This window comes from Littorina saxatilis, linkage group LG12, assembly GCF_037325665.1.
Source record: "Littorina saxatilis isolate snail1 linkage group LG12, US_GU_Lsax_2.0, whole genome shotgun sequence".
NCBI classification, from domain to species: Eukaryota; Metazoa; Mollusca; class Gastropoda; order Littorinimorpha; family Littorinidae; genus Littorina; species Littorina saxatilis.
Genome location: NC_090256.1, coordinates 73,675,113 through 73,685,112, shown reverse-complemented (window position 1 = coordinate 73,685,112; position 10,000 = coordinate 73,675,113). Strand labels below are relative to the sequence as shown.

Genomic DNA, 10,000 nt, shown 5'->3' with positions numbered 1-10,000 from the left:
TCCCTTCCTCTCTCTCTTTCTCCTTCTGTCTCTGTCTCCCTCCCCCCTTCCTCTCTCTCTTTCTCGTTCTGTCTCTGTCTCCCTCCCCCCCTCCCCTTCCTCTCTCTCTTTCTCGTTCTGTCTCTGTCTCTGTCTCCCTCCCCCCCTCCCCTTCCTCTCTCTCTTTCTCCTTCTGTCTCTGTCTCCCTCCCCTCCCTTCCTCTCTCTCTTTCTCCTTCTGTCTCTGTCTCCCTCCCCTCCCTTCCTCTCTCTCTTTCTCGTTCTGTCTCTGTCTCCCTCCCCCCCTCCCCTTCCTCTCTCTCTTTCTCGTTCTGTCTCTGTCTCCCTCCCCCCCCTCCCTTCCTCTCTCTCTTTCTCGTTCTTTCTCTGTCTCCCTCCCCTCCCTTCCTCTCTCTCTTTCTCGTTCTGTCTCTGTCTCCCTCCCCCCTCCCCTTCCTCTCTCTCTTTCTCCTTCTGTCTCTGTCTCCCTCCCCTCCCTTCCTCTCTCTCTTTCTCCTTCTGTCTCTGTCTCCCTCCCCCCTTCCTCTCTCTCTTTCTCGTTCTGTCTCTGTCTCCCTCCCCCCTCCCCTTCCTCTCTCTCTTTCTCGTTCTGTCTCTGTCTCCCTCCCCTCCCTTCCTCTCTCTCTTTCTCGTTCTGTCTCTGTCTCCCTCCCCCCCTCCCCTTCCTCTCTCTCTTTCTCGTTCTGTCTCTGTCTCCCTCCCCTCCCTTCCTCTCTCTCTTTCTCGTTCTGTCTCTGTCTCCCTCCCCCCTCCCCTTCCTCTCTCTCTTTCTCGTTCTGTCTCTGTCACCCTCCCCTCCCTTCCTCTCTCTCTTTCTCCTTCTGTCTCTGTCTCCCTCCCCTCCCTTCCTCTCTCTCTTTCTCCTTCTGTCTCTGTCTCCCTCCCCTCCCTTCCTCTCTCTCTTTCTCCTTCTGTCTCTGTCTCCCTCCCCCCTTCCTCTCTCTCTTTCTCCTTCTGTCTCTGTCTCTGTCTCAGCCCCCCCCCCCCCCCCCCCCCCACCCCTCTCTTTTTTGACTTTCGTCATTTATAATACCGTTGTATCAATTTGACACCACCCCCACCCCATGTGCACACACCAAGTTCGATTCGTCATATCGTAGTCCTCGAACCCGCACCTTGTTTTGTTTCTATACAAGTGCGAACAGTTATGCGCTCAGTTGTCAGTTATGTGTGTTACTAATAAGGAAGATGTTGTCATCGGAAATGCCTCATTTTCAGCGCCTCTACAGTCAGTGCACCTGCTGTTTCCCAATTTGGGTAGTCAGAACCAATATATCAGTGACGTCACAGAGTCGAGCCCCGACGGTGGCTGCCGGAAGATATTTTTGTGTCCCAGAGTTTACAAGTTGAAACTATCTGTGTATCCAATCGCAAACAGAATTCACACGCTCTCGCGGAGAATGTTGCGTGTGTGTGTGTGTGTGTGTGTGTGTTGGTACGAATATCTGTGTGTGTGTGTTGCCGGGGGAGGGGGGGGGAAGGGATGGGTGGGGGTCCTTGTTTGCTTGCAAGTTTGTTCGGTGTTAATTCGTCATCACAAGATTAATTCTCTAGCCAAGTTTGTCACACCACAAAAAGTTCAATGACTTTTCGGTCAGCATCATGGCGGGAACTTTTAATCGTTGAGATTTTCAACTGTTTCCCGGCGAACTTTGAATAATTAGGCTACTAGCAACATTGGCGTTTCATGTGTATCCTTGAGAGATAGTTTACTGACCTTTTTGGATTCCGTCTGTAACCTCGCCTGGTCATAACTTTGGGCGGGATAGGAAACTATATCTCACACAGTTCGTTGACTGCACGGTGAAACTCGTAGCGAGAGCTCTTAATCGTCGTGATTTTCATCTGTATCCTCCAGGCCTTTGAATAATTACTGGTCTAATTAACCCCTGATACAGTCTGCGTCCTTGGGTGATCGTTTATTGACCTTTTTTGTTTGTTCAGTGTTGACCTCGACAGGATATGTATATATAATACGTTTTTAGCGGAAAGGGGAATATTGATCCACAAAATTCATGACAAATTATGAAATGTCAATGAACTCACTGAATAAGCATGGCGTAGATGGACTGATTGCTTGCGAAATTAGGTTTGAATTTAAATAAAACGGTTGTCATTTTTAAATCGAATAAAACACCGTTACAACTGTAATATATACAAACTGTAATCAATCAATCAATAATAATAAACGTACCTGGGTGCTGGTTGGAGCCAGAGGGAATTCACATAAAAGGTTGTTAGTGTAACCGGATGAAAAGACCTGAAACAATTTGAATTTACACAGAACGCCTTTGTTTAGTTGAAGTCAGCCCCAATAGATGTAGTTGGACCAGAGATGCTATACCTTTAGTTATATCTGATTCGACCTTGGAATGACACGATTACAGAGCGAGAGCATTCGGAGATCGTAGCAAAGTTTTGGCTTTTACAGTTCATGTTGTGCTTATACAACCTTTGGGGGCATATAGGCATTGCATGACAGTGAAACTGTGGCTAATTACTTGTCATTATCTATGTGATCTTTAGAGGTTGAGTCTGATCAAAAGAGGTTTCCTAATGGTGGAAAACCTGTTTGGTGTGAACCGTCATGCTAAGATGGCGTGACCAAGAGGACTTTGATGCCAGGTTGATGAGAGTATAGCTTTAAGTTTTAATAGACTTGTGTATTGTCTGGTGTTTAGTGTACTCAATTATTCGGACAATTATAGCACATTTTCCTGAATTATTCGAGTTACCTTTTTTGATTTAATCCTGATTTCTCAGGTATGTCAGAAATGAGTAATTAGGCTTGTTAAAACATGATTAAAAAAACACGGGGATTTAAAAAAAAATGTTTTATTATATTTTTATTATACTCTAACATTACAGAGTGTTTTATCAACCCTCGCAAGAAAAAAAACCCTGTGCATAACATTGGCTTATTTGACCATCATTTTCAGGGTGTTAGTGGGAGCGCCGAGAGCACAGACGTCGCAACCAGGTATAGAGAAAGGAGGAGCCGTATACAGGTGTCGCACTGACCGCGTCAATTCCTGTCAGGAGATTCCTTTCGACATTCTCGGTAAGTTGCGTGACGATCTGCATTGACCTTGCACTGTTTGCATGCTACCAAATGAAATGTTTTGAATACAGAGTTAGATTCACAAACGGATGATTTGAGAAAGAACCAAGCATGCAACGTATGCTCTAATATAGATTATGTCGACACTCACGTTTAGGAGTGAATACATGAGAAGGAGCACGGACACCCCCCCCCCACACACACACACACACATACACACTCACACAAGTACGCAGGCACGCATTCACACACACACACACACACACACTTACACACACACACACACACACACTGACACACACACACACACACACAATGACACACACACACACACACACACACACACACACATACAAACACACATACACACACACACATGCAAACACCCCCCCCTCACACACACATACACACACACGCACACACCCCCCACACACACACACATACAAACACACACACACACATACAAACACACACCCACACACACACACACACACACACAATGACACACACACACACACACGCACACACACACACACACACACACACACACACACACACATACAAACACACATACACACACACATGCAAACACCCCCACACACACACACACACATACACACACACGCACACACACACCCCCCACACACACACACACATACAAACACACACACACACACATACAAACACACACCCACACACCCACACACACACACACACAATGACACACACACACACACACACACGCACACACACACACACACTCACACACACGCACACACACACACCCAACCCCCTTTCCCACAAAAATACCGATCCTGATAAATGTATCCCCAGTCTTACCTGTCAATAAAGACCGGCACGGTTGGCCTAGTGGTAAGGCGTCCGCCCCGTGATCGGGAGGTCGTGGGTTCGAAGCCCGGCCGGGTCATACCTAAGACTTTAAAATTGGCAATCTAGTGGCTGCTCCGCCTGGCGTCTGGCATTGTGGGGTTAGTGCTAGGACTGGTTGGTCCGGTGTCAGAATAATGTGACTGGGTGAGACATGAAGCCTGTGCTGCGACTTCTGTCTTGTGTGTGGCGCACGTTATAATGTCAAAGCAGCACCGCCCTGATATGGCCCTTCGTGGTCGGCTGGGCGTTAAGCAAACAAACAAACAAACCTGTCAATAAAGTTTGACCAGTGTCCAGTACCTCACAGGGCTAAGCTTATTACACAGCTTTGAGTGACCACTGAATGACAGGTGTGTCCGTCAGGTTGACTGGTCATCAGGTTAAACAGGGAACAGACACGCATTGTCTGTGGAATCAATCCAAGAAAACATGGATTTGTTGCGTCTTCAGTCACATTAAGTATTACTATGAGTCAATCAGTGTAAAGTACATGCATGTTCAAATTACAGGTAGGGGTTTACACGGTAAAATTACATGTAGGGGTTTACACGGTCAAATTACGTGTAGGGGTTTACACGGTCAAATTACATGTAGGGGTTTACACGGTCAAATTACAGGTAGGGGTTTACACGGTCAAATTACAGGTAGGGGTTTACACGGTCAAATTACAGGTAGGGGTTTACACGGTCAAATTACAGGTAGGGGTTTACACGGTCAAATTACAGGTAGGGGTTTACACGGTCAAATTACATGTAGGGGTTTACACGGTCAAATTACAGGTAGGGGTTTACACGGTCAAATTACAGGTAGGGGTTTACACGGTCAAATTACAGGTAGGGGTTTACACGGTCAAATTACAGGTAGGGGTTTACACGGTCAAATTACAGGTAGGGGTTTACACGGTCAAATTACAGGTAGGGGTTTACACGGTCAAATTACAGGTAGGGGTTTACACGGAAGAAAGGGACGCAGTTCTCAAGCTTCAACCATCCTTCAGAGACGACCGTCGTCTTAAACAGATCTGAGACTCTAAGACTCTGAACAAAGACCTGAACATAACAAAGCCAGCAAGCCTTGACTGTGACCATCTTAGGGGAAAGACCATACCGGGCATTACACGAAAACGAAACAAAACAAAACAAAACAAAAACATCGACGGTTTTGCCCATCATCATTGTACTCAAACCTTCGTCGGTTTTCTGAAACAGTCTTGTTTTCCTGGTAGAAACGGACCTTGGCAGTTAGACCTCTACAGTCAACCGTGTCTTTGTATTATATGGTGCGCCAAATTGATATTACTATCGTTAACTGTTATATAGGGTTTTGAAACTATCGTTAACTGTTATATAGAGTTTCGAAACTATCGTTATCTGTTATATAGAGTTTCGAAACTATCGTTAACTGTTATATAGAGTTATATCAATCGCGCGTTCGTGCGCATTATTGCTAAAACTTTGTATAACAGATAACGAGGGTTTTGCAAAACGGCGGGATGGTGCGCGCAAGTGATATTACTATCGTTAACTGTTATATAGAGTTTCTAAAAATAGCGAAGGCGTAGTCGGATGTTTCGATGCCGGCAAAATGGCTGCTGAACGTTTCGTTCGAGTGAATTTGCACAAAATTACAACAACATTTAGTAGATCATGTTCAACTATCGATCGTCTGGTAAGTCCATCATTTCGCTGCTTACTTTAACGCTTCGTTAAGAATCAAGTAATTAAATCTTCGTTTACCGCGAACTTGATATTCTGTAGGCCTACCGTCTTCAAACCGCACACGTGGAAAACGGTACGGCCGAAAGTACAAATGATATGATAAAGCTAATATTAAACAAATTCAACAATATTTTGAGAAGACGACAATAGAAAAACGGTCAAGCATTTCCTAATGTTGTAGTTTTTTAAATTGTGTTTCTTGTTGAAATGTACATTTCGTAGCAAAAAGACAGTTTTGCAATGGCATTTCAGGGTTTTCCCATTTGGGAACGATACCGACGCGCTCTTGATAAAACTATCGTTAGCTGTTATATAGAGTTTCAGAAACTCTATATAACAGCTAACGACAGTTTCGAAACGCTATATAACAGTTAACGATAGTTTCAAAACTCTGTATAAGAGTTAACGATAGTTTTAAAACCCTATATAACAGTTAACGATAGTAATATCAATTTGGCGCACCATAGTATTTGCTTGCCCTCTGCCGTTGTGCGAGTAGCCTCGCACGACCCCATATCTTGCGCGGCGCTTATGCGGCGATGTCGTCACTTCCTGTGTGGCTCTGGGTTGATATGGCCGGCATCCAGTCAAGTGGCAAGGTCATCACCGCCTCGCTTCCGTCCTGCTTTTTATACGGAGACACGGTTATTTTCAGCTCTCGAGGATCGTAACAGTTGCTCAGAGAGAATTCACACATTATTGTAAATACAAGAAAGGAACTAAATACTTCGTTTTAAGGATTATAATTCAAGTAGTGTATACTTCATTGACTAAGAAATTATAACAGAGCGAGAGAGAGAGAGAGGGGGGGGAGAGAGAGAGAAAGAGAGAGAGAAAGAGAGACAAGACAGACAGACAGACGGACAGACAACACAGAGAGAGAGAGAGAGAGAGAGAGAGAGAGAGAGAGAGAGAGAGAGAGAGAGAGAGAGAGAGAGAGAGAGAGAGAGAAAGAGAGAGAGAGAGAAAGAAAGAGAGAGAGAGAGAGAGAGAGAGAGAGAGAGAGAGAGAGAGAGAGAGAGAGAGAGAGAGAGATTGTCCATAAATAGTTCAAAATAATGTACGAAAGCAGAGGGGTGGGTGTACATGCAATCGGCGGAAGTGCAAAGTGTTGCTAATATTCTGAGACAAAATCTGAAATAAAGACAACAGACCATTTACAAATCTTATACACTTTACGATTCTAATACACTTGACTATATGTATGCTTGGTCGTGGAATGATCATTCATTCTGTCCTAAATCATATATACGCTTATACCGCCCTGATATGGCCCTTCGTGATCGGCTGGGATTTAAGCAAACAAACAAACACATATACGCTTATTGACCGTCCAATTATCTTTCTGTTTTCAGGTAACAATATTCGATACAACAAAACAGCATACGTGGATGTTGAGGACAAATCTAACCAATGGTTCGGCGCCACCGTGCAGAGCTCCGGGGAAAATGGCGTCATTGTGGTGAGTACTAAAAAGACCAACAAGTCGCGTAAGGCGAAATAACAACATTTAGTCAAGCTGTCCAACTCACAGAATGAAACTGAACGCACTGCATTTTTTTCACCAAGATCGCATACTCGTAGTTTCGTCAGTCCACCGCTCGTGGCAAAGGCAGTGAAATCGACAAGCCAGAATAGTGCGGTAATGGTCGCGCTGAGCAGGACAACACGCTTTTCTGTATCTCTATTCTTTTTAGCGTACTGAGTTTGTTTTTAATCCAAACATATCCTATCTATATGTTTTTGGATTCAGGGACCGACAAGGAATAAGATGAAATTGTTTGTAAATCGATTTCGGAAAATTAATTTTAATCATAATTTTCATATTTTTAATTTTCAGAGCTTGTTTGTAATCCAACTATAACATATGTATATGTTTTTGGAATCAGAAAATGACGAAGAATAAGATGAAATTGTTTTTGGATCGTTTAAAAAATTTTTTTTTAATGACAAGTTTCCGATTTTTAATGACCAAATTCATTAATTATTTTTTAAGCCACCAAGCTGAAATGCAATACCAAAGTCCGGCCTTCGTCGAAGATTGCTTTGTCAAAATTTCAATCAATTTGATAGAAAAATGAGGTTGTGACAGTGCCGCCTCAACTTTTACAAAAAGCCGGATATGACGTCTTGACGGATATGACGTCATCGAAAAAATAAAAAACGTCCGGGGATATTATTCCTAGGAACTCTCATGTCAAATTTCATAAAGATCGGTCCAGTAGTTTAGTCTGAATCGCTCTACACACACACACAGACACACAGACACACACACATGCACCACGACCCCCGTCTCGATTCCCCCTCTAGTATGTTAAAACATTATTTTAGTCAAAACTTGACTAAATGTAAAAAGCACTGTACTCGTGTTAAAATGACGAACACGGTCAAAAATTATGTGTCGACGGACCCATTTTCATTCCCCCCCCCCCCAACCCCAAATGCCAACAAATTATCCTATATCTAGTCCTTAATAGGCACTGCAACAAAGGCCAGGAGGCCAGGAAGCCGCATCATCTCTCGACGGGCCAAATGGCCTAGTGGCGAAGACGTCGGCCTTCCGCGTGGAAGGTTCGAGGTTCGAATCCCAGCCGCGTCTGGTTGGTGAAGGGTGGAGATTTTTCCGATCTACCAGGTCATCTTATGTGCAGACCTGCTAGTGCCTTGTCCCCCTTCGTGTTTACACGCAAGCACAAGACCAAGTACACACTGTAAAGATCCTGTTATCCGTGTCAGAGTTCGGCGTGCTATAGAAACACGAAAACACACTGCACGTATCTCCCGAAAACGGAATATGGCTGCCTAAATGGCAGGGGGGGGGGGGGGGGGGGGACGGTCATATACGTAAAATCTCGCTCGTGTAAAACATGACTTGAGTGAACATGGGGGATGCAGTGCATGAACGCGGAAGAAGAAGAAGACAAAAACTCGGTGTCACAGTTGCCTTGAAGCTAACACAAATTTTGCGCTGGGTGAGGGGATAGGGGAGGGACAGAGCGAAGGAAGAAAGATTGCGAGGAGAAAGGAAAAATCGTATCTCGGTGTCGCTTTGCTGTATGCCATCAATCTGCAGCTGATAAGTCACAGGATACAGATGAGACATCGTAAAACCCGACATCCGGGGTCCACACAACAATGATTTTTCACCGCATGGAAGATGATATGGATGCCAGAAGATACGATTCAGGGCAAATGAAATATGTTTATCTTATATCTTTTCCTGGGCTCTTGATTTATGAGACAAACACACACAAGCCGTTTTGTAGAGGAAGAAAAAGCCGGAACAAATAAAGATTCAAGATAATTATACACATGATAGAATTCGAAGTCGTGAAACTCAAGATGACGTGATCCCAATACCACTGAGCAAGGGTGAGAGTGGTGTGTGTGTTTGTCGAGAACTAGGTCTTTGGCGCATAATATACGTATAGGCCCTACTTGTATGTGTGCACGTGAAGCCACTCTCTATTTACTGTTAATTGGTGGTTAGACGAAATACTGTAGACAGAAATGCATATTGATAGATGTACGTTTGGTAACAAAGTTTATTATAAAGAGGAGATTTCTATCGTTATCTATGATCTGAGTACTTTGTTTTGTGTGTATGTGTGTGTGTGTGTGTGTGTGTGTGTGTGTATATGTGTGTGTGTGTGTGTGTGTGTGTGTGTGTGTTTGCGTGTGTGTGTGTGTTTGCGTGTGTGTGTGTGTGTGTAGGTGTAGGTGTGTGTGTGTGTGTGTGTGTGTGTAGGTGTGTGTGTGTGTAGGTGTAGGTGTGTGTGTGTGTGTGTAGGTGTGTGTGTGTGTGTATGTGTGTGTGTGTGTGTGTGTGTTTGCGTGTGTGTGTGTGTGTGTGTAGGTGTGTGTGTGTGTGTGTGTGTGTTTTTTGGGGGAGGCTTTGGTTGTGCGGGTATGACAGTGACCCATATCTAGAGTAGGGAATTACAACACAGTACATCATTCTCTATGGAACTACACGTGTACAATTGGCGTTCTCCGGCGTCAGTTCTGTGCATAATTCCCAGCGGCACTGTTCACTAAAACCTCGGCCTCTAGTCCCTCCTTCCCAGCCCCCTTCCCTGGGAGGTAGACAGCTCGCTCATTATCAGGTAACGCTAAAGAGTGATTGGTGATGAGGATCCAGAAACATGTGGCACCGAGCGCAGGTAAAATTGGCCGCGCAGCTGACATAGTCAGAATCTTGGAAGCCCATGGGGACTCGGGAGCACGGACATAGGGGATGGGGGCGGGTTGGGGGTGGAGGTAAAAGCGGGGGCGTTTGTGAGGTAATAAAGAGGGGGTGGGGGTGTCAAGGAGGGTGCAGGGGGGGGGC

At 44.7% G+C, this 10,000-nt stretch overlaps 1 protein-coding gene across 1 annotated transcript in view; it reads left to right on the top strand.

Moving 5' to 3' along the window:
* Window positions 1-10,000, top strand: part of LOC138983236 (integrin alpha-8-like) — a gene marked incomplete in the record, with an annotated part of 124,740 nt that overhangs the window by 25,334 nt on the left and 89,406 nt on the right. Inside the window, 2 exon segments of the mRNA XM_070356653.1 lie at window positions 2,940-3,061; window positions 7,026-7,132. Of these exon segments, the coding sequence (XP_070212754.1) occupies window positions 2,940-3,061; window positions 7,026-7,132 (229 nt within the window).